The sequence below is a fragment of the Neodiprion virginianus genome, chromosome 5 (assembly GCF_021901495.1).
Source record: "Neodiprion virginianus isolate iyNeoVirg1 chromosome 5, iyNeoVirg1.1, whole genome shotgun sequence".
In the NCBI taxonomy this organism is placed as follows: Eukaryota; Metazoa; Arthropoda; class Insecta; order Hymenoptera; family Diprionidae; genus Neodiprion; species Neodiprion virginianus.
This window is the reverse complement of record NC_060881.1, coordinates 31208634-31235909: the sequence shown is the minus strand read 5'-3', so window position 1 is coordinate 31235909 and position 27276 is coordinate 31208634. Positions and strand designations below refer to the sequence as shown.

Below are 27276 nucleotides of genomic sequence, written 5' to 3'. Positions count from 1 at the left end.
AGATGAGAGAGCCAACCTTGTGAGGAATTTGTGATGATAGAAGGAACAAAAATCTATTTACCGACACATGTGAGAATATGGTCAGTATGCTTTCTATAATACCAGCATAGTTAGCAAAAAAATTTTCAACCGCAGATCGATACAAACTGTTGTTATTGTTTATTTTCGATAGGCGCATCTAACAACATGCGGCGTAGATTTGTTTTGAAATATGATTCAAAAAAAAAAAAATAGCAAAGAGATTATAAAAAACCGCTTTAACTTTGGTCCGACTGAAACTTCCTTTTTCCGGATCGCATGAAGTTAGGCAGCAGACAACAAATTCCGTTAGATTCGTCACTTTCATTGCGTTTTATTTCCCAATTACGAAGCAAAAGGCTTGGAGAAAGCTTCTGATTGGCTGATTTTTTAATACTAACCAATCAGAGTGTTTCAGTTCTTTCGATTTCGAAATGTCGCAAATAGAACAAATTTTATCAACGACTCAAAACGACGTCATTAATCAGATTCGTCAGATTGAAGGGAAGAGACCAACCATATTATTCTCTGTTAAGTTGTGGCTGAAAAGCATCAAGCAAATAACTCTTAAAAAACATTCATTGAAAGAACTGCTAGCAGTAGAGTGAAACCTAGCAGCAGGCTGCCTGGTAAAACCAAGATGGCGGTTAAGATGGCGTCACGGTTGTGACATCGATTTGTTAGGTGCACGCTCAGTTCTGATTTGGATAGAGACTCGGTGGCCACGCGGTGGCAGTGACGAGGACCACAAGCCTGTTGCCAGTTATTGATCTGACAGCAAGACCGCATTGCCGTTGAGTGGAAGTTTTGTCACGCAGTTGTATAGCAGCGGAGTGAATAAACATTGAAATGTCAGATAAACGCGTTTATAAATCGAGGAAACAAGCGATCGCGGGTCGTTGATTGCGTAGGCGTCTAGTTAAAAAACTATGCGCGATATTCTGTAACTGTGTTTGTCGTTAGAGCCGAAGGACATCCAGGGTAGCACAAATCGCGTTATCACAACACTGATTTCCCGGCCATTCTCGTACTGCGATTATCGCCGATTCCGTTTTATCCCCTGGGGTTTAAAACCGCGGTGCAGTGTCGTTGCAGTGACAGTACGTTGGTCTCGTGTCATCCTACCTACATCACGCATCTCGCCCGTTAAATTTGCACTGCATTGCACGTATCGGGGAAGTGACACACACACATATACATATATATATATAGAGAGAGTGAGAGATAAAGAGAGAGAGAGAGAGAGAGAGAGAGCGCGAGCGATAGACGGCGTTTTAACGCGTCTATAAATGTCATCGGGTCATTTCTTTTCGTCTGTACCATAGGAAAATAGACATTAAAAGAATTGAACTCATCGAAACACGATGAAAAAATTCACTTTCAAAGGTGTTCTTGACGGGTTTCGTTCAACGGTTAGTCAACAGGTGAAACCAGAACAAGAAATCATCGAGACCCTCCGCCCCGATCATTTCAACGTAAAAAAGGTAAGCTGATTGATCTACTCGCGTGTTTCAATACCGCTTACATTTTTCATTCATCTATCTGTGTTACGGCAGGGTTGTGTGTATGTGTGTCAGGCTTCTATGACGATGGACGCCGTCTCCCTACACCCGATTTACGCATCTCTATAATTACAATTTATCGACATTCATCTTTACATCTAGATAAGAGATTGTTTTGCATGTATGTCGGTCTATACCATCACGTTATCTATCAATATTGTCATCCATGCTAACTAAACAGTCGTTAGATCGACCGCGTCGATCGTATTCGTAGTGTTTTGTTTCATGCAACTTATCATCAAGATGAATTTCTACAAGATCTGCCTGATCTTTTTATGTTTTCTATACGTCGAAATTTCAATTGCAGTCGTTCGCGACCAGTATCAAATAAACATTTATCATTTCCCTTTTTTTTTATTCTGCCAATTGCTATCCCAATTCCTATTTCATACACCTGCATAATTAAAATAAAATGCACGAGCTTCAGTTGTTTCGAAATAGAATGAACATTCGGAAAGTTCAAAATTCGCTTACCGTTACCGAATAAATGAAAGAACACAGCGAATGGTCGAGTTTATGTAACTTTTTTCGCAAAATATCAACCCTATTTCGAATCATGGAAAAATCTTTTAAATAAATATTTAACTATGTAGGTGAAAAGATTTATGCCAGTAGTTGTATCCCAAGAATTCCTTTTAGGTTGTGTGTAAAACGAGCCAACTGCCTAAATCTATACATATAGGTATGAAGCGTATTTTTTTTTAACGATCGTTTGAATTTTCCGGTTCCCCGGCAAACAAAGGAAGAGAGTACCGCTCAGCGGTGGTGTCGGCGACAGCGTTGGAGAGATGAGAGTGTAGTTTTTGGAGCGGTTTTAATGCATGGAAAAATTTCGTTGTATTGATCCGCTCATGCTGCTTTGTGTAATCACGCTCGTGCTAGCACTCTTGTATCAGAATACCGACGAAGAGGTGGAGGAGGAGGATTCGGAAGCGATCTCCGTTAAAGCAGGTGTACAGTAACTTTGGTCTGCACATATGTATGGAGGGTGATTCCGGGTGAGATGGCCATACGTAAGAGATGCGGCCCACGGTATAGTTTCTTATGTACTTTACTGTATTGAACTATACCGCGGGCCATCTCACCCGGAATTACCCCATCTTCCATTGCGGACATGTATGTTTATATATACACATATATATATATTATACTATATATGTAACACTTATTGGCCATAAATCCGCCATCTTTTGCACAGCGCATCTTTGATCGCGCAAGCGAATTAAGAAGTTGCAGTTACGAATTCTAATCATGTAACGCTTGACTGGATCTTCACACTAAACTATACATACCTATACAGTGCTTACACTTTGTGATGGGCAAATGACGTTCAAGTTAAAGAATTCCGTGGGTGTTTTTTAGCAAATACATAGATACATGCGTATTGCCCATTGACATAGACGCATACGCGTATATAAAATTTCAGGAGTTGCATATAATGCATAGATATTGAAGTATAGATGATAATATCTCGGTATTTACCAAGAGGGATGTAACAAAAGACAGAGAAGCGCGGAAAACAGTTTTCATTTACCCGCTTCTTGTACAGAGAAAAGTTGGTTTGAAATATTGCTCCAGCAGCAGCAGTCAGCTGTCTCCTTTTGCATTCCCTTTGTCTAACTACCTGTCCTTTTCTGTTTATCGCTTCATCTATCTATTGAAACAATAGCCAGCCCGCCGCGAGCTCACTTTGTGCCTTGAGTTACGTTATGTATACATATATAGTGAATAAAAGTTACATTATATACGTACAGTGTATAAATACCTATACTTGAAACTTTGTATTTGAATTAGTACCTACATCGTCCAAGCAACATTTTCAAGCAAAAAAACAAGTGTATCTATTTATACACTCGAGTATCGTGACAATTAATTTCTCTAAATACAAAAAATACACACACATTGTTGTATCATATTGCTTTGATATTTTGTAACAATAATTCGCACAAAAAATCGTTCCACAATCTCAGTGTTTCCCTAAAGGTATAATATTCAGGGCTAGTATGTAGGTATATTTTACGTACGCCCCGGGGCTTTTTCATTGTTTCAAACATATCGGGCGAAAAAGGTAGAAACATGGTAGCTACGTATTGTACGTATAGTATATATGTACATACATATATACACGTATCGTGTTTTGCCCTGGGAGCATGTAAACAATGTCGGGATAGGCTTTTCCCGGGGGAATTTTCAGCGTGGCTTGAGAGATGATTTTCCCCATGTTTTTTTCATTATCTTTTTTTTTAATTTCTCTACGCCCGCGTTCCTACCGTTAGATTGTTCTCTTATTTCGATCCAGATATCTAGGCACATTTACCTGCAAGCTCTCTTGCGTCGAGGTCATACGATATTTATGTATCATACATACGCCCCCATTTACTATGTAAGCGCTTCCGTTATCGTCTCTGAAAAATTCATCCGCCAACCAGTTAAAAGTGTAGCACACATATATATGTACGCATTTATTATACACGCGGTGTTATTAGCTTGAAGCACGAATAACGTCAAAAATCGTTCGGATGAGAAAAGAAAAAATTCTCTGTGCGCTTTTTCATAATGCATGACATGCCGTGAATGTTTGCCACCGGAACGAACATACTACTGAAAAAATATACGTAATTACGACGTATGGAAGAAACGGAAGAGTAGGTTTTTTTTTTTTTTTTATTTTCATTTTGTTTTATCACATTTGCCACAGTCTACATTAACAAGGTGGCCATTGATCAATTTTATTTGAATTTCAGACCTTCCGGCACGGATTTCCGTTCCAGCCAACCGCCATAGCGTTTGATCCTATTCAGCGACTGTTGGCGATTGGTACGAAGACAGGCTCTCTGCGAATGTATCCCTTTATTAACTGTCTGTGTATTGTAAGTCGGGTTCTTTTTGGGAAATGTAACAACATTGGTGATTTAATGTACAAATATGGGAAATCCGCCTGCATTTATGCAATTTAGGGTACAGTTCATCAAACTCCGCCTGTTTTTGGCAACCGAGTATACATTTTACTTATCGAGTTTTGTTACGAGGTTGAAGTTAGTAACGTTATCGTAACGAAACATTGGCGAATAAATCACTATTTTCTTAATTTTACAATGATTTTGAAGGAACTAAGATTTCGAAATATGAGTGTGTTTTGTTTTATTAGGGTTTACTGAATTTCAGACAATTCCAAAATAGCGAAATAACGGTTTTTCTTCAGCATGAATTTTTACGGGAACGTTACTAACTTCAGTATGATCTGTTGCCTCATTTTTCACGATTGGCCAACATCTCAGTTCACTACTTAATCTTTCCAATCACTGTATCCCGAGACAAAATGACGATTGGTAAAATGTAGTCTCGGTTGCAGAGAATAGACAGAGTAAAATGTACCCCGAATTGCATATATGCAGGCTAATTTATCCTCTTCATCTGTCTATGTTATTGAATATCCATGAAACGAGTCGAAATTCTGTAATCTTATATCTTATTCCAATATTTTCGGAAAGTTAATTGAATCTTCTTTTGTATTTACCACATACTTAATATTATTATTATCTTAACAAATACTACGTCGAAAAACGCAAAAAATTATTAACGTCAGTTTGGGAAGACCTGGCGTTGATGTACACGTTAAACACGATGGGGAATCCGCTGTTCTTCAAATGCAATTTCTCATCAATGAAGGTGCTCTTGTATCGGCCACTGCCGACGATACCTTACATCTGTGGAACTTTCGCCAAAAAATACCACAGGTTGTCCAAAGTCTTAAATTCCAGCGGGAAAGGTATGTTCCTTTGTATTTTTACCGTAATTATCATTGTTATAAATACCCATACTTTTTTTGTTTGCTTTTCGTCTTTTGCATTCTGTGAATATCTTGGGAGACAAATTAAACAGATAGATAAACTCTTGTCGATGGTCAATCGATGTTCATTCATATAATTTTACGACTATTTCATTAACTTTCATGTACATCAGCACTGTGTAGTACTTATTCAATAACAATATTTGCCATTTCTGTAGTCTGATGATAATAATTTAGCAAGATTATTTTTATTAAATTGTTTAATACTGATAATATTATTCATTCCTTCTTTCCAGAATAACGTTTATACACCTACCACTGCAGAGTAAATGGCTGTACGTTGGTACAGAGCGAGGAAATATCCATGTGCTTCACATCGAGACATTTGTTTTGTCTGGTTATGTTATCAATTGGAATAAAGCTATAGAAGTGTAAGTATACTACTGTCTTCGAAAAATATTTATACATGTCATAAATTTGGGAAAAACTCTGCAAAATAATTTAATCAACATTTTTGATTGATATGAGGATCATGAATTATTGTAAAAATCGATTAAACGAAAGTACCAATAAAGAAAAAAAAATATGAAAGATATTCCGTAGGTATCACAAACAAGATAATATAGGTAATAGGATCTAAAATCTTACCCTTCTGATGAACGTTATATGTTTATCGTTATTTCTCTTGCTCGATTTTCTCCGGTTTTATCAAATACTGGATATCGTCCCTACAAACTGGAAACGAGTTACAGGAGTAACCAACCTGCTATCAAATTGTGTGACTCTTGAAACAAGCCTTGCTTCTTCTTCTTCTACTTCTCCTTCTTCATGGGAAAAGCAATGAATATTATTATTGAATAAGTACGTTTTCACTTAACCTTTAGTAGCCTGAAACATGCTTATTTCCAACGACGTGTTTCTATCTGCTAAAATATTTCATCCCTATATGCTAACGTTAATCATGTTACATGAAAATACGCCCCTGAGCATAGATGCGAACGTACATATGTTTTTCCTTGTATAATTTTTTCTGAGTCCGTAGAAATTAACTAGAAAAAACACAAAAACAAACAGGAGGAATCCGACAATTTTTACATAGAATAATTGAATAGAATTGAACCAACTGTGGCAATCCTAGAAAATTCGAAAATCAGGAATAAAGTTACCAAAGAAAATCGAACTTCACTATGTTCTTACATATTTTTAGATCAAGGAAGACCCATCCAGGTGCTGTAATTCATCTCAGTGACAATCCTTTGGATCTCAGTAAGGTAAAGCTTGCGAGTCTTTCTACTTCTATCCATAAAATTTCTTCCTCCGTTCTGTTTTTACAAACTGATGATTTATTCATTTTCCTTATTAGATGCTCATAGGGTACGAGTCTGGGCAAATAGTGCTGTGGGATTTGCGGCTCAAGAGTCCAGATTATCGATGCCAAACAACAGAGCCTTTAAAATCAATATCGTGGCATCATGATGGCAAGCAATTTATGTGCAGCCACACTGATGGCTCACTCTCAACTTGGGCATTGCGCCAGTTGAAACCGATAAACGTAACGCATCCCCATGGTAGGTATAATTGCAGCTGATTGTCATTTACAGTTGCTAACAATCCTTGACGATAATCGTTCGATGCTTATTTTCTTACTCTTTTACAATATATTTGTAGCTAAAACTACCAAAGATGGGGTTCCTGAAGCTTGTAAGCCGATACAGAAAGTGGAATGGAAGATATCAAGATCTGGGTAAGACAAATGCGCTAAAAAGAAAGATAAATTCAGTTCTGCATCAATGTTAAGCTCCCCAAATAGCAAAACGATGTTATAAAAGGTACGATAGTAAAGCGTAGTAGATGAATTGCAAACGAGCTGAGCTTGTCATTGATCATCCGCTAACCAGAGAATAACTAAAACGTATTTATGCATATAAAATGGCTTTTTATACTAATACCTGTAGAGTTTGGTAAATTATTCTCAATGATTTTTGAAGGGTCACTGGTAAACTGTGGTGTGAGGATTTTTCCTGTATCTTAAATTCTCAATTGGAAATTCTCCGCGGCACTTTCCGTTTTGCTATTCGGGATGTTTACCCTGAAAATCGTAAGTGACGTTTTCGTTTTAGTGTTTAAAGGTAACTTGACGCGAAACGTCGGTGACATTGCGATATTCGGTCAAGATACTACGTAGTGTGAAGCTTATTTTGAGTAGCGTACTTAAGACCAGCTTCATTTTCACGTTCGATGTTATATTGTCAAAGAATTATGACCTTCGGAAAAACTTGAACGGTTCCAAATAATGGGAATAATCTTCATGATTTCGTAGAAGTAAAAATCTAAAAAACATAACTGCGAAATCTCACGTGATTCATTGAGTACGAATTGTTCCGTCTCATGCCAAATAATTCATTGAATAGAAAGAAGGAAAGCGAGAGAGTGAGTGAGTGAAAGGGGCGAAAAAATATAAAAATTAGCTGTGCCTGTACACAATTGAACGAGTGAAGGTACACAGGCGGTATAGTTCGTAATGGAGAAATCGGAGTTTTTCCGATCACCATGCAATAATTGCACCGCAAAATATATACTTATAACTATATATAAATACACACAGCACTGCAGCAAGCACCCGCTTAACATGATGGCACGTTGCACTCCAAGCACTGAAAATTATGATATCATATATGTCAGAAGATCTTAGCCCCCTTTTCCCCTGAGAAAAAAGATAAAAAAATTAAAATGACCACCCGCGTTATGCAAAAATCTCACTTATTATGAATATTCGTTGTATTTATTATCTGCAACAATCTTGGCAAGAATCGTAATCGATGATTGTTACTAACATTCAAATTGTCAGGAAAGAAATTGATAAAATTGAATGTTGTAAAAAGAAAAAAGAAATTATGGTACATGAAAAAGCAGAGAAAAAGAGATCGAATGTATCAGAGATACCCTCGACAAATAAGGAATAACATATTTTTATCTTGACCTATTTTATAGGGAAGCTTACGTTATATTCTCCGGAGGACTAGCGTACGACACAACAGGTCGAACGCCGAGTATTACTGTCATTCAAGGCAAGACCACGACGGTATTAGAAATGGAACATAATGTCGTGGATTTCGTAACATTGTGCGAAAGTCCTTGGACCAGCGGTACGAACATACAACCAACAGTATAGTCACTAAATAAGTAATGAAGAAATTCTCGCTTAATTACATATTGACAAGTTACAGTTGTTATTAATTAAATTATTATTATTGTTATCAATTATTATTCTCATACAAATTTCGATATTGCATCAGTATTAATGCCGTTTATACAAATTCGTTTATATCTAAATTCACAGTCATTTTTCGTTTTTTTTTTTCTTGTTTTTTTCTCCTTAATATTATCGTCACGCTTCATGCTTCGGACAGTTTTCTTTCCTTGTCACGTTAGTTTTGTATCTTATCCAAAGAACAAGTTTATAACAATCCTCAGTTGATACTCTCATAAGCTCTAGCTTCGGAAAAATATTCGGCATTAGTCATCCGAGTCTGATTATTGCTTGCCGATCGGCAAAAGTTCTTAGTCGTTACTTTTAAAATTATTCCGTTTTGTTTTTGGTTTTTTTCTTTTTTGCTTTGTTTTTTCTTAAATTCTATTTTACTATTTGGTTTTTGTGTCGAGCGAGAATAATATTGCGATCTAAATAATATGTAGCTAACGCGATTTTCTGAAACGACAGTACACTCATTATGATATATTATTATATTGAAGTTGGGTAGTTGTAATATTTGATTGAAAAAACAAACCAGTTTGCAGTTGAATTTTTATCGATTTGACTGAAAGAATATTTTAATGCAAAGCCAAGTCTTTCCTCTTTCCTTAGGAATTAGTTTGCGAGTATGGGCATGAACTGTTTGAGCACCGTGCCGCTTTTTGCAATATCACCCAATAGCTGCTTCCAGCACTGTTATTTATTCGTTTCATTTTCACATAGTTATTGTCAGAGTTATATTTTATCATTTGTTTTCTCTCCTCTCACAACTATTTTACGAGATTGAAGTTAGTAACGTCATCGTAACGAAACATTGGGTGAAAAATCACTATTTTTATAATTTTACAATGATTTTGAAGGAACTAAGATTTCCAAATATGAGTGTGTTTTGTTTTATTACGGTCTAACGAATTTCAGAAAATTTCAAAATGGCGAAATAACGGTTTTTCATCAGCATGAATCGTTACGATAACGTTACTAACTTCAATATGATACAATTTATCACCGTTTCGACAATCGATGTTGCCATTTTCTTTATCGTCCATGCACCCGCATAAACGTACGCCTGGTGTCGGTAGTATTTGCAACATTATACAATTAAACTACCATTAAAATATGAAATGAATAAAGCCTGCGGATTTATGTCCCTTATTGCATTGTATAAACGTATCAATATGTAGTATTAACAGAATTATTAACAAATGAGAATTGCACGAAGTATTCAAAAAAATTTTTACTCTTATCGAAGTTTTTCAAATTTCAAATTTTATCTTATCTTTAATTTAATTTTTATCTTCTTTTTTTCTTTATTCTTCTTCGGTACTTTGGCACGAAATTTTACATTATTCATTTATTATTCGCACTATAACTTAATGAAATATGTAATAACAGAAAGTGTTATTTCCCAAACAGATTTTCAGGATCCATACGCAGTTGTCGTTCTCCTCCACAATGATCTAGTCGTTATAGATCTCCATTCGGCGGGATTCCCTTGCTTTGAGAATCCTTATCCAATGGATATCCATGAATCTCCAGTAACCTGCTGCGCCTACTTTGCCGACTGCCCTTCAGACCTCATTCCAGCGTTTTATTCCGTCGGCTCTAAAACTCAAAAGCGTACCGGGTTCAGCGAGAGCGATTGGCCGATATCGGGAGGAGAATGGAGCCCGACTTCGAGCAGTTATAACGAGATCGTTTTGACCGGGTAATTATGTCGTGATTTCAATTATCACTGAATTATTTTTCAATGAAATTATTTGTCCTTTGGATGGTTATCGTTATTTTTTTTTTCACAGGCATGCAGACGGTAGCATAAAATTTTGGGATGCTTCTGCTGGCACGCTCCAAGTTCTCTACAAATTAAAGACGGGAAAGGTCTTTGAAAAAGCGAAAGCTCGGAGCTCCGATTCTGATGAAGATCCTCTTGCCGTACAGCTGATATTTCTTTGTCCGGAAAGCCGGAAATTAGCCATCGTCGGATCGAGTCGATACGTTATCTTGTTTCAGTACAAGAAAACCGAAGATCAATCCGAAATTGTTGTAAGAATTAATAGACATACGCAATCCTTAGCCCTTCTTTTAAGCCTCAGCAATGTTTGTACATTATTTATCGAGTCTTTTTCTTTTACAGACTTTGGAGATTCCCAGCGCTCACGACGCGCCTGCGGAAACTGAATGTTCTCCGGATTACGAATATCCGCCAAGAGGCAGCCTGGCTACCGAAGGCGGGGAAGAACCTCAAAATCCATCGTTGGAATACAGTTTTCCACTAAAAGTAAAGACCGGTCCACAGAGAAGAGCTCCGGGCTTTCAACCGACCATGGTCTGTCTTTCTCCATGGATTAACGGAGAACAGCCTGGAAATATTAACGCTTTGAGCCTCAACTCTTCATACGGCTTGTAAGTAAGGCTAAGAGTGCTCTAAACTATTCGATTGATATTTTCATCATCGTTTAATGATTGTCTTGTCAATTATTGATTACTGTTTCACAGAATGGCCTATGGTACAGAAACTGGCTTAGTTATCGTGGACATAATACAAAGAGCTCTGCTTTTGATTGTCACGACGCAGGATTTGTACGCAAGCATGGATCCCTCGCAGCGTTCGTTGAGGAGTCCCAAGCGATACGACGAGCGGCGTGACAACGAGGACAAAGCCCGAAGTCCCAGTGTCGACCAGGTAAAATATCTTTTCATAATAAATTTTTGCCAGCGTCAAATTAAAACTAAGAATATTATTAAAACGAGTAGGCAAACCGTATAATGATTCGCCAACTCATTACTGTTTAAATTACTCTCATAAGATATGAAATGAATTCTCCTCAAAATATTATTTCCTGGTACGAAACTAGCTGCCTTATTTCTGATCCGACTTCCCATTGATCTATTGTTCTAAAGGCGCTATCGAGTCGATTCTAACATATAAACAAACACGGTGTTAAGATATCCACAGTAAATGAAAACATTTTTTTTCTCTACTTTCAACTCACGTTTCTCAAAATATCCGAGTACCAGGAAAACTGTCAATTTTCTTGTCGTTTACCCAATCAACGCAAACTCAGTATTTTTTCCGTTTGCAATACCGTGTCTGTGTATTCATTGGAATCGGCTTTTTTATATTACTCTTTTGAAACATTGATTTAGCTTCGTAATGGGAAAGAAAATTGTCGTAAATTATTGGCCAAGCTTGTCATTTTCCGTTTAGATCGGATAGTCGATTTTATACTATTATTACAAACACATATGAAAATCATCCGTGACTCTGAAATAATTACGGTTTTTATCTTTAAATCGTCGGATTATTACAATATTTTCTACATCCGCATCTGCATCAGTCATCGTTATTATTTTTACATCGCATATCGCAGTTGGTATAATCTGCTCATTTTGTTAACACGCTGAAATAACGATCAAACTGCCGTGTACATCTGCAGAACATCGTGCAGATGCTCTCCGGTGTTGTTTTTGCCATTGCCATTCGTCATATCGCCCATCACCGCTGTCATCTCGTAATTATTTTTTATTTATCGTTACCGAAAATTATCAGACCTCGATTATCGATCGTCGTTATCATCTGTTGAAGATCATTAATCGTAGTAATTTTTATTTACCGATGTTACAGGCATTACTATTTTGCTTGCAATTGCAACAATTTTTTGTTTTTTCAATTTTCATAAGAAATATTTATACGAATTTGTAGCCTCGTTGGTTTACTTTTGAAACCCTTGGAGCCTAATTTACCTCAAGTCGGAAGTTCTTACGTGCAAGGAATCTTCGGAAGTAAACTTTCCAATTCATCAGTCACTTGCACCATAATTCTTTTGGGACGCTCATACTAATTCTCCTTGCTTAAAATTGGAATAATAAAAATTTTCAAAAGCAAACTTGCGACGTGCTTTGTATCGTTAACTTTTTACAAATTATTAATCGCTCTTGAGACTCGTTGGGTAAGGGCTTGCGATATTCTATAGAGTTGTACAAAATTTCAGTGGAATTTTTAAGGTTCTGGCAATAACGTTATTGAATTTCTGACATCTGGTTGGTAAAATTTTAGAATATCGTTAACCCGTTGATTTTTTCCTACTGGTCATTCTTTTCACATTCCTTTACTCTTATTTTAATTATACGCTTTATTGGTACAAGTCCTGCTTTGTGTCTAACACAGACTAATCGTAAATAAAGTCGAGAGAAAACAAAATACAAAGTAGAAGCGTTCCTTAGACAGTGAAGTAAAATATGAAATAATATAGAGCCTGACATTATTTCTACACGCATACATATTTTAAGTTGAAATTGAATTTGAGTCGCAAGATTTACAATTTGTGTAGGATTCTTGACGATTATTTTTCAACCACCCGTGTAAGTAATTAACTTCCCTCAACAACGGCGAGAAGTTTCTATTTGTTCAATGAGACGTGTTTTTTTACGCACCTAACAATAGGAAAAATTAAAAAATTGCATAAAAGAAAAAGTTGGTCCTTCTAATAATTGCAGCAGGGTAAATAGGATTTGTTAAAAATATTTGTTTGGTCATTGCCGTATATTTTTCGCATCCAACATAGTACATTTTCACATTGAATTGAAAATTTTACCCACCGTTATTTGCCGCCAACGAGATACGATTATGTGACGAGTTAGTGAAGAAACTACTTATTCAGCACGGATTTTAGTTTAATCAGCACGAGGATTTATTCAATTTCAATTAAATGCAAGAAAATAAGAAAATGTGACGAAATCGAAGAACAATCGAGGAGCAACGCTGCCAGGAAGAGGAATTCCAGAGTAATTAAGGAAAATTAGAACAAGTATGAGGAAGCTTGTCCAAATTTACATTGGCCAATTTGGACGTTAATGATTCAACTTGATCTACCACATGGAAACACAGCGGATGAAAAAATGGAAACAGCACTGACTAAAAAGTTTATTACTAACGATCTATGTACGTCACTGTAGCCGACATCTGGTGATCGTTTTTGAATTTGTCAAGTAATGTTTTTGTGTTGCTTAATTTTCAACATAATACTTTTCTTCGGCAATGAGGATTTCGTCTTTTTTCTTCGCCAAGTGACTTAAAGAAGACGAGAAAGAAAAACTGACCATGCATTCACCGTCGTAAATCATCGCACTGGAAGTACGTAACATCATGGTTCTTACGCAACATCATGGGTAACACGGTGCTTATCATATTTAACATCCGCTGCTTACAGTCTGTAATTCTGCACACTGATATCTACACTCTTTTCTTACTTACTTCTTTTTTAATCCTTACTCAGTTTTATCCACGTTTATCATCATGTTACGTCGACATTTGTAAATGATCCACTACTTACTTATCTGCAGGGCTCTAATCAAGGAAATGGAGAACAATTTAAATTTCTGTGCATCAATTTCGTATTACAGCTACAAAAATCGGATGCAATACATATGAAACGAATTGAAATGAAAACCGATCTTACAGTTTGGCTGTGTGTCGAAAAAATTTGCTCGCCCTGTGAATAGAATGTAGAAGATTCTGAAACGAAAACATGTATTTCAGATTTGCACAACTTTGCCCCTACCTATGCAATGATATACGCATCACTCCACGATTATCCTTCTAGGGTGTTTATTTTTATTCCTCTTTTTGTACTATGCCTGTATTTTCATGTATTGTTTTATATTTTCCACTTGATTATGTTTCTGTATCCTTTTGTTCGAAGATTTTTTTTTTTTAATTCTATTTTTCGATATTTTTGAATGCTGTGAGGAATATCAAACCGCTTAATACTCTTTTTTCATTCTAGAGAAAATGAGACGAGTATGGAACGCCTTTACAGTTTTTATAAAATATATCCGAACTAGGGAAATAGATTGAACTGTTGATTTTTCCGTCTAATGCAAGTTTGTTGAGAAAAGAAGCAAAAGAAAGAAAGAAAGACTTGATCTAAAGATCTAACTTGATAACGCAAACGACGTTGAATCGTTCCATATTCGTTTTATTTTCTCTATCTGAGGAAAAAAAACGTAAAAGAAATATTCCTTCAATCCACGGGAAATGACAAGTGACGACCACATAAGTGTGACGATTCTTGATTCATCATTCATTCTATTTCAAAAAACGTAGTACTTTCTTCTTCTCCTGCTCTCTCATTTCACAGCAGCTCATCTCATCGACGCCTGTTCATCGATTTATTCTCCTAAACAGTCACACATTGACAGACCGCGTTTGCATATCGGTTTAAATCTTGATTTATCATTGAAAACAAAAGAAAGAAAACGAATGCCGGTTATCTTTCACATCCAGTTCATCCATCATTCATTTCACTTCACCTTTTGTCATTTTCAACTGATTTTATGCACGATCCATATTAGATTCACTACGTTCAAAGCGACCCAGTTGTTGGCTCGGAGTCCGTCGTAGCATCCGCAGATGTCTCGTCGAATAGCTCCGCAGTTGGGAAGTCCTGCTCCTCGTCGTCGTCGAGTCGTGGAACGGGGGTGGATTCCGTCAGCGACAACGACGCCGAAGATCAATCGGGAAGCGATCAGGGAGCGGCGTCTGGGGACGCGCAAGGCGTGTCGGGAAGGAAAAAGAACGCTTGGAAAGGTTTCAACCTTAAAAGACAGCTGAGCAAAGTTGACCTCAAGCTTAAAACTACTTTTACAGGGGCCTCGCAGTCCTCTGCGAGTTCTCAAATGCCCCAACCTCATACGAATTACCAAAAACGCCCATCCGTGGGAGTTTGCCAAGCCGGAAGTGAGGCAGGCACGGGATCGCCACCGACTGAGGTCGAGACGGTATCCGTATTTGCGTCTTGCCCTCCACGTCACGAGGTCTTCGAAGAAATACCCGAGAGTGGAGAACCTACGGAAGGTGCAGGTAACGAGGGTGAAAGTGCCGCTTGTGCAACTTCACCGGCGGATGGAAATTCTGCTGGGCGAGAGGGTAACTTGGCCGTAGCGACAGTACAAGAAGCCCTCGAGAGACCCGACGATCTTCCCCTCTTTGATAACGAGGGTAAACCGATACGGCCTAAACGTGACTTGTCGAGGAAATCGTGGCCCCACAGAAGAGAGAACAGACTTTTGTCGGTACCGCATTCAAAATATCAGAGGAATGACGGGGCTCATTCAGATATGAAATCTAGGGAAGACGGGGGACCCTCGTTCGCTGGGAATTTGATGAGAAGATTCAGTAAGTCTTTAAATACACACAGCTTGTAATTTACTCAAGCAGTACTGTCGCACGTACGTTCGAATAGCGAAAACGCTCTTAACAAGTACGTTTTAAACTTATGGATACATGTATACATATGTATGTACATATATTTAATTTATTCTTTATCGTTTTACGTTCGTTTACATACGTCATTACATAACTATACATTTTATTGGATTGCACTCTTAGCGATTTTTCATACAGATTCATATACATATATGTGTATATACATATAATATATCGTGAGTTTTACTAAAAGCGGAACGATCCGTGCGCCTGATTTGGGCAACCGGAGTTACAGCTCATGTACAGGTTGAGCACCGTATCCTGCCACCGCCATCCGAAACGTTGTCAATTGTTCTTTCAATTGTTTTGACAACGTTTAGAATAGACGAGATACGGTGCTCAATCTGAATATTTGCTGTAACTCCGGTTGCCTGAATCAGACGCACGGAGCGTTCCGCTTTTAGAAAAACTCGCGGTATACGTTATTAGTATTATACTGTAGTACATCGTAGCGTTACTTGCCAGTTATTATTTGTCCCACACTGAAGCGCGGTACAAGGTAAAATTAATGGCAATTTGTAAATAATTGAAGAACAATGATAATGATAATAGAACAAACAAACAAACAAGCGTGCCTATGCATTCAGGAGTACCAGGTAAAGATTTTTCCGTGTTTACTGATCAGCAGATTTGTAATTTTTCATGCATATTTTATTTAGAAAAAATTTTTTTTTGTTCAACATAAATTTGTCATATTCTCATCAAACGCATCATTTTTCAAATCAAATTGTACAGGCATTGAGTACGTCGAACAATTTCTTCACATTGTTTTCGTATAGAATGTCATTTCTTGGAAACGGAGGGCAAATTTTGTGACCCTAGGTCTTGTTTTCAATTGTTATTCTAGTTTTTTCCCCGTCTTTCGTTGGATTGTTCCTTAAATTTGAATGAGACGCGCTAGAGCGGCGTCCTTTTTTGAACTGAATGTTTTTTCATAATTATTATGCGAAGCGCTAGCACATTTGTTCCATAGAGCACAATCCTATTTACGCTGCTGCATTATAGATATAGTATATTTTTAATCACGAGTCAAACGAGGTCGCCGTGACGCGAATTTAAATCTACAAACGCCACTAGTCAGTAGTCAGCTGTCCGTTATATATATACCTAGGTATGCTTGCTAGCCAGAATAATAAATAGCACAAATTAGTGAGAAGAGCAGGCAATACGTAAGACACGTTGTCAAACTTATAATCAGTTGGCCACCGAATTACAACCGTTTGGTATCTGCGACTGTAATTTGATGATACAGTATTAAATGCTCGTTGTATCGGTACGCGTTAAACTCCAAATAATGAAAATACAATCGATATTCACAGAAATCAACCCGTTTATCAATCGCTGTCATACGATAAACAAAAAAAAAAAAAAAAAACGGTAACACAAACACATCTATCTTGTCATCCTATTATCGGAAGGAAATCATTTCATTTGTATTTTATTGATTAGAAGAATCTGTCGTCCGGACGTGATCTCAACAGATACTCACAATTACCCTGCAATACTCAGTTGACTTCCTACTCTTCTTACCTTGTGTGTTCGTATTAGTACAAATAGCACCTGATAGCGAGTCGCTGCAAGCAGGGATTCCCAGGTATCAAGGGGCACTGAAACCAGGAATCTTTGCTTAGAACCTTGGAGTGCCTCTAATGAGGGTCAAAAAGCCTCATCCTGCATGAATTTATAATTAAACTAAATGACTTGGAGACGATACAGTGGCTAGAAGCTCTGATTTACTTTTGGTAAGAAGGAGGGATGGAATGAAAACAGTTGAAGGATTGATCCAAAAGCAGCAGTTCACAGCCATGTTACCCTCATTAGAGAGCATTTAGAGAATACACATTTGCAGCGGCACGTACTGAGTGTGCTGACCTAGCTGCGAGTAAAAGAAAAACCGCAAACTGTGTAGCCGCTAAACTAGACGCAGTAGTTGGCTTGAAGGCTCATCCAATCGCCATCAGCTGCGGAAGTTGTCCGTTGAGGATACAACTTGATACAATGGAATTCAACAAAAGTCAGATACTATTGAAATCCTAATTGTAATGTAGATGTGGTGAACGGTTGGAAACATGGAGTAGCAATCGCTGCACGAGCTTTTCAGAGAAAAACAAAAGGAAATTAATTGATAATGGAATGTTATCGTTGCTAATTTGTCTGGGATAAATCAGAACTGGACTAGTCTAGAGAGATTAACACCATGGTGTCCAGACGTCAGAAAAAGTCCGTTTTTTTTTTTTTTTTAAACTGGTAAACAACAGTTTCCAAAAATTCACAATATTTACTACTAAGTTTTGTGTAGTTCGAAGTTCAACACAAAGGCAGTCGAGGTTTATTTAAAAAGTATTTACATCCAATGGTGGGAATAAAAATCCTAATTAATTCCGCTATTTCATATTATAACGCTTATTACAAGAGACAATTGAACTTGAGAAAAACTGTTTAAATAAGCGGAATAAAGGATAAGCATTAAAAGAACGGAATTCTTGATATTCATTCGAACATATCTATGATTCGAACAACTGCATCGCGAAAGAGCAGCTCAACCAAACAGTTGCGCATAACAATTTAATTACTCGGTTGAACATCGAACGTCTGAATTTGTCGCGTGATTGAATAATTTGCAGATTAAAAAGTCATTAGGATTACCTAGGAGTAAAGTCGTTAACCTTTGTTTGACACAATTCTCTAGAATGACATACTTGACACACTGGGGTCGTTTATACCCTAGCGACAAAAATAACTGTAAAGAATCAACTATTAAATATTTTGACTTTAAATTTTTCTGTTGGGAGTTCTTAAAAGCTTACTTTTTGAAACTACACAGGTTATGTAACAAAATATCCAGATGGCGCCATAGACCCGATTTTTTAGATTTAGATACTTTAAATTAACGAAGAACAGGCGTGAGGCTGTTTGTAACCCATGGTGTCAAACAAGGGTTAAGCATACGCGCAAGGTCAAATATCAGTTGAAAGCTGCTGGACACCATGAAAACGGACCCCCGACACATATTTGGAAAGATATAACTGGAATCAGCGTCAGTCAACACTCCCCTGCAAAAGTAAAGAAAAGACAAAAAAAAAAAACAAAACAAAAAAAAAACAACAACAAAAAAACATTGTAACATTATCTGGTTCCCCTACGTGCAGTTGTGTCTATGGTTTGTAGATAAACGGGGTGGGCGTATCCTCATCTGCATCTGGGAAAGCCATGCAGGGAACGGGGGGTGGCGCAGCCGGTGGCAGCGGGTTGCCGTCTCGCAGACCTCCGGCTCCGGATCCGGTATGCCGGTCTCGCTCCCAAGGTACACGCAAGCTACAGAAGTGTCTGAGTACCGCATCGATCCATTCCGACCTGGATGGCCACGGCCATGACCAAGGCCCCGGGGCCTCGATCGTTGGCGGTACCCTTGTATCAAACTTCCCTCTGTACGTACAACGCAGCGTCGAGATACGCGGCTACCAACCGACCAACTCCTCCTCGGCTTCTTCGACCTCACAGCAAAATCTCATCACTGCCCGACATTATTGCAGTTTTGGTAGTACAATCACCCATGACAAAAATTTTTTCGTAGAAGAAAAATTCACCTAATTGCCTCGATTGTACGAAAGTGTCTATCTCTCTATTTATATCTTTATCTCTCTACTATTTTTCTCCCTATTTCTATTCTCTCTCTCTCTCCCTCTCTCTCTCGCTCTCTCTCTCTCTTTAACACCTTGTTAGTATGTACCGAGGGGCTTAACCACTCTTTGAGTCCGCTTTATGACGTCCATAGATCTCCGTGTAATCCCAGTATAAAACTTTACCTCGTTTTATTTGATGAACCCGTTTTGTTACACGAAAAAAACTTTTATTTTCTTTGATGTCTTCTGGAATCTTACTTGAAAGCCCCTGAAAAGTCACCCTTGCGAAATTCGTTGAATGAGATGAAACGCAATTTGATAAACCCAATTTGATAAACCCATTTTATTTGAATAAATCCTTTCAAGTTCGTTGAAATGATTAAGAAAGTTACTTCAAATCCACCTCAAAAACGTTGTTGCGAAATTCATTGAATTTAGACGAAACTCAATTAAATGATGGATTAATTTCATTTAATTTCTTGGTATCCTAAAAACATTCCAGTGACACCTGTTCAAATTCCATGCAAATCCGTCAAACCTTAAAACAAAATCCTTTGTACATAGAAAGTGGTTAAGCCTCCGTCCTTTACATACCGGGTACGATTTGTACGATAAACCACTCGTAGCTGCTATCGCTGCACAGTTTGGCTCATTAATATGATGATGAAAATGGTGACGATGTTGTATGTTCGTATCTCCTGCAATCGACGGCGGTCAAACAACATTACAGACAGTTTATGTTTCATGATTTATATTGGAAAAAGCGTATAAAAAAAAAAGACGATTTATGCATATTTCAACATACCAAAGATCTTTATTTTTGTTTCAGTCTTTGGTTCCGTGTTTTTCACCTTTTATATCAAGTTATCATCTATTGGCTTCAATCCTAAACACTCCTTTCTACGGTATAGTTTGCCGTTTCGTTGATGTTGTCATTATCACTCGAAGCTCAGAAGGAAACGTCAGAACTGTTTAGCGTTTCTATGTCCTCGTATTTCGATGTATTCCGCGAGCATTGCTAATGCATGATTCCTACCGTCACCCTGTATTGCGAGGCTCTGCACAAGTATGGCTTTTATTAAATTTTAAATTGTGCCTTGAAGCCTGCAAATTACTTCGGTTATATTATTAAACTTTTTTTTTAGCTCATTGTCACACTGTTAGAATCCGCAACTTCACTAAATGTTGTGCTTATCGAACCAAAACAAACATGTCACATTCAACCGACTCTGCAATACAAATTTAGACTTAAATGTTGCTACTGTTGTTGATACTCATAATTTATTTGACCCAGTAATTTCTGTTTATTAGCATTTTTAACTCCAATGTCTATTCCGTTTATTTATATTTCAATCAAGCTACATCATTGAGACCGATTTCTTGTATCGGAGATTCAAAGTCAACAAATTGCAAAATCCTGGAGATGAATGTTGAAAACTATCCTTGCAAGCATTGCAGTTTGTAAATATGACTTTTTTGGCCCGACACATTTGGATGTAAAGAATTTTACTTATTGGAGCATTAATTCTCCTCATACCCGAAGCTACAGCTTATCACGTACAATCCTCGTACCAATACTTTTCGATTATATTGATTCTGCCTAATTTGTAATCAAAATCTTGTCTGCCTTGCCTTTATTTATTGCGTCCAGGAATCATCGATCAAATTTCATTTTCATTTTCATTCTCGTTGGCATTCGAAAGTCCCAATTGTCATAGCCCAAAGTGAATTTATGATATTCGAGAAGACCATATCACAGTAAATCAACGATGACGCAGCTCAGAGGCGATGCCTCCACGACTTTGGTGTTTTCCCCATGCTATTACCTTCAATGTGTCAAAAGTACACTTTCATACACCGTAGTAGCAAGAATTGTACTTCCCTCTTCCTTCACATGGTATCTGTGCACGAACACTGCAATAATAGACGCTCCTCCTTCCATGAAAAATTTTTAACGTCCTACATTGATATCGACGATAACCGATATATTCCCAAAGCCGAAGGGCTTTTTTTGAGTTTTAATTTTTCCTTATCTTTACTTTATGTACGTATAATTTCTTGAACCTCGACTATTCAATGTTTCACATAGAAATGTCCTCTGCGCAACACGACCATCCATGTGTATCACTAGACTCTTGATCGTAAAATGTCAATCCCGATCGACTAGAATATTAGAGAGTGTTATAACGGAGGGAAAGAAAGGTATTACAAGATGGAAGAAGTATTTATTTTTTCTAAATTGTGACATGTGTGTCGTTTTGCAAAAAGACAAGAAAAAGAAGAAAAGAAAAGAAAAGAAAAAAAGCTTCCCTCGTTTGTATATGTACCTTGTACCGTGTCTGCGTATACGGAGTGTATACGAATTTGCATGTGCAAATCCTAGGGCACGTTATTGCCTCAAAAACTGAATCTAAAGAAAAAGGAAAGCGAGGAATGTAATTTATTTTTTTTTCCTGACAAAAAAAAAATTGGAAAAATGAAACTGGCTGAAAAAGTCAAGTTTTGATTTTAAAACTACAGGTTTTTTCACACCAGAATTCTATTTTTTATGGTGAGAACACTTCCGATCAGTTTTTGTTAAGGAAATGCGTATTTCGGAATTTATACACCCGGTATATATCTCTAACATATATATATATATATAAACTATATCTCTTTAGTGCCTGTCTATTTGTATTGAACTGATCTTTTAGATGTGTACACGACTAAATATCCTCTTGTAGGCACTGATCTTTATTCACAAATCGCACACGTACTTTGCTTGACACGTCGTAAAAACAAAAAAGTAACGGAAAGAAAGAATAATAAGTAAAAGACCGAATCAAAACCACTACCACCACCTTCTACAAATCACATGTAGTAGCAGCAGTGCATTCACCGTAATTGCTCGTCGATGTTGGCGCGACCTCGATATATATTGTATACTATATATTCTATCAGTAGTCAAATTTTCCTTTCTTCTGTACCAGCATTTGAACGTTAGAGAGTGATTTTGCGTGGCACAAAGTATTTTGTACAAAGATATATTATATATTTATACATTGTTTTAGTAACCATTGAAAAAAAAAAAAAAAAAAAAATGAAAAATAAGTAACATTTTAACAATAGCTTCCGAACTTAATAAGATAAGGGTGAGTAACTTATAATCTATTATACATAGTAACGAGAGGATCGTCCGAGCTTAACTTTGATTTGTTAACTTTGGGCCTAGTGGAGTCAAAAATAACGACGTATCGAATATGTTTTCAAATAGTCAAACAATTATCACTGGCGGAAAGAAGTTCCTTCTCTTTTAAACATCGCAATTACGTCTGTGTATACACCGAAATTGACTCCACTGCTCTCCTCGATATAGGCTTGATATTCATGAGGATGTTCTATTTTTTTGTTTTGTTTTTTTTTTTGTTAAGATTTTATTTTGTGCCAGAACATCAACTGAAACGCGATTGAAAATATCGATGATCTCTAGTGACAATCGATGAACGGTTATCGGCACGAGACCATGGCAATGGCGAAACTTTGTCGATTCAGATAATCCACAATCACCCTATTAATCGTAGGATCGATTTTTTATCTTGTAAACGGGAGAATTTCCCAGTACAATTAACGAAGCCAACGTAACGGTTGAAAATTTTTACCGCAAAAGTTGGTGGAAAACATTATTGAAGAAAACTTTAGGGAACCGAAGCGGCTGAATTTATTTTGCGATTTGTGTTCGAATTGTTACCATTAACATACGCGACAAGAGAATTCAATGATACATTGACAGAGATATTGTCAGATATGTGGAACGGAGTATTGAACAATGCGTATGTACGCTTAACCAATCTGCTATCAAGGAGATTTAAAAGAATAAGTTTCACACGTGTTAAAATTGCATGAATATTACACCCTGGCTTGGCACACCGATAACATTGAAATAAAGTGAAATTCTGTTTTCGGAAATGCTGGCCGGTCAGATAAATTGGACAGTTCCTTCACTCGATCACGAAGTTCAAGCATGTCGTCGTTGGAAAATATAACGGAAACTATAAATTGCCTCGTATTTGCAGATTCCTATACAAAGAAGAATGGTAAAGTGTCATATATGTTTGCTTAACCTTATATCCGTCTCTGTCAGCCAATAATCACTCGCTGATTATCGCTATTTACAGAAGCCAACGCCTTTCCAACGTTGTGGATCGGCACTTCCCAGGGATCCGTACTTACGGTTGTGTTCAGCGCCCCGAGCTGTGGCGAACAGAGACACGCGCAGCCGATACATGTTGCCACCTACAGTAAGTTGGACGGTGTTTTAGAAATTGCAGTACTTTTGTAGAGCTTACATTTATCTGTTTTTGTAAACATAACATGTGTCGTTCTTTGCGCAGGTGGTTCGATGTTCAAACTGAAGGGCTCCATGCTTACCATATCATTTCTCGACTGCAACGGCGCCCTGATTCCGTACTCTTACGAATCGTGGAGAGAAGAACACTTGGACAGCAAGGATCGTAACAGTTAGTTTTTCGCCTCCTTGAATTTTTATTCGTTACTTAACACATTTGGATCGTCTAATTGTCGTAATAAATATTTAATGTTGAAAAATGTTCAGGGTTAAACGGTAATGCTTGTTTTGAAAATATTCCGCAGAAACGCCAACAAAATCCACGAGTTCCGGTATATCTCCAACTTTGAATGTTCAAGTATCGGGTGAGGGATTTGGAGATAGACAATTTGTCGTATTAACATCAGAAAAACAAGCCAGAGTCGTTGCTCTTCCGTCACAGACCTGCATGTACAAACAGCAGCTCGCTGACACAGATTTTGTAATAAAGGCTGAAATAACTTCCTTAAAAGGTAAATTAACAGTCCATTCGTTACTATTCTCCTTGTATTATTATCGCCGTCCCTTGGCTCTGACAATCGATGGAGAAAAGCTAGAATTTTTGCCATCTTAACATTTTCTTCTGTGTTTCAGATAGCGTATGTTTAGTGTGCTACGTTTCTAGCGGACACATTGCAACTTATAGCCTGCCGAGTCTAAGGTTACTAATAGACGTTGACTTTCTGCCGTTGGTAGATCTCAGGTAAGAAGAGGTATATCTACAAGGGTAAAGCGAAAAAGAAATCGAAAATAAACAAAGGAAACATTTAAAAAAAACAACTGGTAAAATTTGTAAATCATAAAGCACGATTGTATTGTTATTTTTTTTTTTTCTTCGTTTCCTTCCTTATTTTTTCTCATCACGATTGGAAACGGAATTATTTTTCATTTTTATTGCCGGCGAAAAACGTCGACTAAAATAATCCAGTATCGGTAGAACCTTTTCCTGTTTATACGTGTAGTTATTTTGTATTGTCATAGCTCTCATAGTTGGTATGTACTTACACATCGCTGGTTATTATTCTTTTATAATTTTAGTTCGGTCTAGTCTCACAGTTGATATAACAGTTTTCAGACTACAAAACGTGGCATTGAAGATCCCATGTTGTCGATATGGGGACAACAGCTATTTGTCAATGAGGATACCGATCTGTAAGTTTTATACCGTAACACGACAATAATACCTTGTGTAAAATATTTACTAACATTGTACAATTAGTGATTATAACCGGTATCCGCAGACTCGAAATACTCAACATACACAGCACCAATACACTTATACCAAGTAGCTTGGATCGGAATTAATATTGTTCAAAAAAAATCTCGACAATTTATATCTCTTCAATGTTAATTTTCTTCACTAATTTTAGCACACAGATATCATCTGGTACATACAATCAATGCAATACAAAATTTATATTGTATAAAAAGGAAGGTTGCCACGTATGATGATATTTCTCATCGCAAACTTTATGTAAATTTTCTTCTTATTTCACTTTCTCTCTCTCTCTCTCTCTCTCTCTCTCTCTCTCTCTCTCTCTCTCTCTCTCTCTCTCTCTCTCTCTCTCTCTCTCTCTCTTTCTCTCTATACCTGTTTATTAATCACTGCAATAATTACCGAAGAGATAAAATCAAGCAAATATCTGCAGAACTATACTATTTTTTTTTTATTTTTTTTTAATTTTTGTCTTAAATGTTGAAATAAAATTTATCCGTCTCGGTATAAAATTGTGTGTCTGTGTGTGTGCGATACTAAATTTATTGAACAGTGTATATATAAAACTAGATCTGTGACAAATTCACATTCGTTAATTACGTCATTTTATGAATATTGGCAGGGAGAAAGGCAAAGCTTATTGAAAAATTAAAAAAAATTCCTGCTCTTTTTTTTTAATATTATATTTTACAGAATCGCCAGAACGTTTTGCTTTAGCAACAAAGGCCACGGTTTGTACCTCACGTCGCCCACAGAGATACAAAAGTTTACAGTCTGTAACGAGTTTTGGTGAGTTTCTCCTTTTTTGAAAAACACTAGCGTAAAATTTCGTTGCGCAGAAATTTCATATCTACATCATTTATTTTGAGAAAATAATCAGAATAGCATGTAACGGGCGTTTGGAAAATTTGGCAATTTATAGGGCTGACTTAACGGAGATGATGGGGGAGATATTCATATGTCAAGAGATGCCAGAACCTCCAAAAGAGAGCTTTTTACGAGGTTTGTTTGGCGGTGGTTCGAGAAGCCTGGACAGAGAAGAACTTTGTAAGTAAATAAAAAGTAGATATCTGTCAATTACGTCTTACACTGTTCACCGAAGGCATCATTGTTCAAATTACTTGCTGTCTAATAATAGTACATTATGTAACAAGGGAATAAAGTCTAAGATTATTCCCGCGGGTGGGTTTACTTTCCGAGCGAAGCGAGAAAAGTGCTTTTTCCCCGCAGATGAGGGAAAAAAGTTACAGCGGGAATAATATACCGCTTTTGTCCCGCTATTCATACAAAAAAAGTTAACATTATGCTTGAGTCGGGAATAAACATATTGTTGGCTTAAAATTTCACCATGTATTTCTTAAAACGTATACTTGAATTCTTGGTGTAAACCGAAACGGCAAAGTGATTGAAAAAAAAAATTGAGGAACCAAAAAGGAAATCAATGCTGCTAAATTTTTAGTCGGCGAATCGAGTGGCCGAGCTTCTCGCACAGTGGCTAAGCATATCCCGGGACCAACCACCAACAACAATGGTCTTAGAGAGAAGGCGAACAGTGCAATGGGGGATGTCAGTCACGCGCATCAGATGGTCGTCGAGCGAGGTGATAAGCTGTCGCAACTTGAGGACAGAACGGCGCGCATGATGTCCGAGGCTGAGACATTCTCTCAATCGGCGCACGGTATAATGCTTAAATATAAAGACAAAAAGTGGTATCAGCTATGAGAGAGCTTTGACAACGCGAACGGACACTCCAAAGATGATAGATTATTAACTAAAACTAACTTACGTGATTTAGCATTCGTATGTTACCACCCGTCATCGTCATACTACTTCCTTCCTTCGTTCCACTCTTTCCTTTATATCCACATCAGCATCCCCCATCCTTTTCCTATCCTCCAAGATCTGTTATTATTATTTAGTGTAAAATGAAGTTAATACTTACCATGTATAAAGCAATTGATTCATGAATTAGTATACATATTATAGTTGTGATATAAATGATAATGGATAATATAAACTAATAATGATAAGTATAACAACAAAAACAATAATAATAACGATAATAATAATGATTATATAAAAAATTATAGGTACATACACATATGTGTATATATATATATATATATATATATATATATGTGTGTATATACACACATTTATATATATACATATATATAAATATATATG

The 27276-nt window shown here is 37.1% G+C and overlaps 1 protein-coding gene across 5 annotated transcripts; it reads left to right on the top strand.

Annotated features, from left to right (window-relative positions):
* Nucleotides 1-705: 705 nt before the first annotated feature.
* LOC124304599 (syntaxin-binding protein 5) lies at nucleotides 706-27185 on the top strand. Of its 5 annotated transcripts, none has more exons than XM_046763037.1 (22): nucleotides 707-1502; nucleotides 4325-4422; nucleotides 5167-5349; nucleotides 5667-5801; nucleotides 6578-6641; nucleotides 6734-6938; nucleotides 7039-7114; nucleotides 8362-8516; nucleotides 10037-10328; nucleotides 10420-10663; nucleotides 10755-11023; nucleotides 11117-11303; nucleotides 14975-15797; nucleotides 23470-23583; nucleotides 23665-23787; nucleotides 23881-24006; nucleotides 24140-24346; nucleotides 24468-24576; nucleotides 24942-25025; nucleotides 25783-25878; nucleotides 26012-26136; nucleotides 26549-27185. In XM_046763037.1, exons 1-22 carry the CDS (start codon nucleotides 1383-1385, stop codon nucleotides 26809-26811), a joined length of 4098 nt encoding a protein of 1365 aa, XP_046618993.1. In that variant the 5' UTR covers nucleotides 707-1382; the 3' UTR covers nucleotides 26812-27185. The 5 variants fall into 5 exon arrangements, with proteins under 5 accessions (XP_046618994.1, XP_046618993.1, XP_046618992.1 ...); XM_046763036.1 differs by having other exon boundaries at nucleotides 23461-23583; XM_046763040.1 differs by lacking the exon at nucleotides 14975-15797 and adding an exon at nucleotides 19056-19191 and having other exon boundaries at nucleotides 709-1502.
* The last annotated feature ends 91 nt before the right edge of the window (nucleotides 27186-27276 follow it).

Bases quoted from the DNA above. Each gene is read 5' to 3' on its own strand.
- LOC124304599 (XM_046763036.1), top strand. From the start codon at position 1,383: ATGAAAAAATTCACTTTCAAAGGTGTTCTTGACGGGTTTCGTTCAACG. The intron at 7,115-8,361 runs GTAAGACAAATG...CCTATTTTATAG, and splicing joins TGGAAGATATCAAGATCTGG to GGAAGCTTACGTTATATTCT. The intron at 8,517-10,036 runs GTACGAACATAC...TTTCCCAAACAG, and splicing joins CGAAAGTCCTTGGACCAGCG to ATTTTCAGGATCCATACGCA.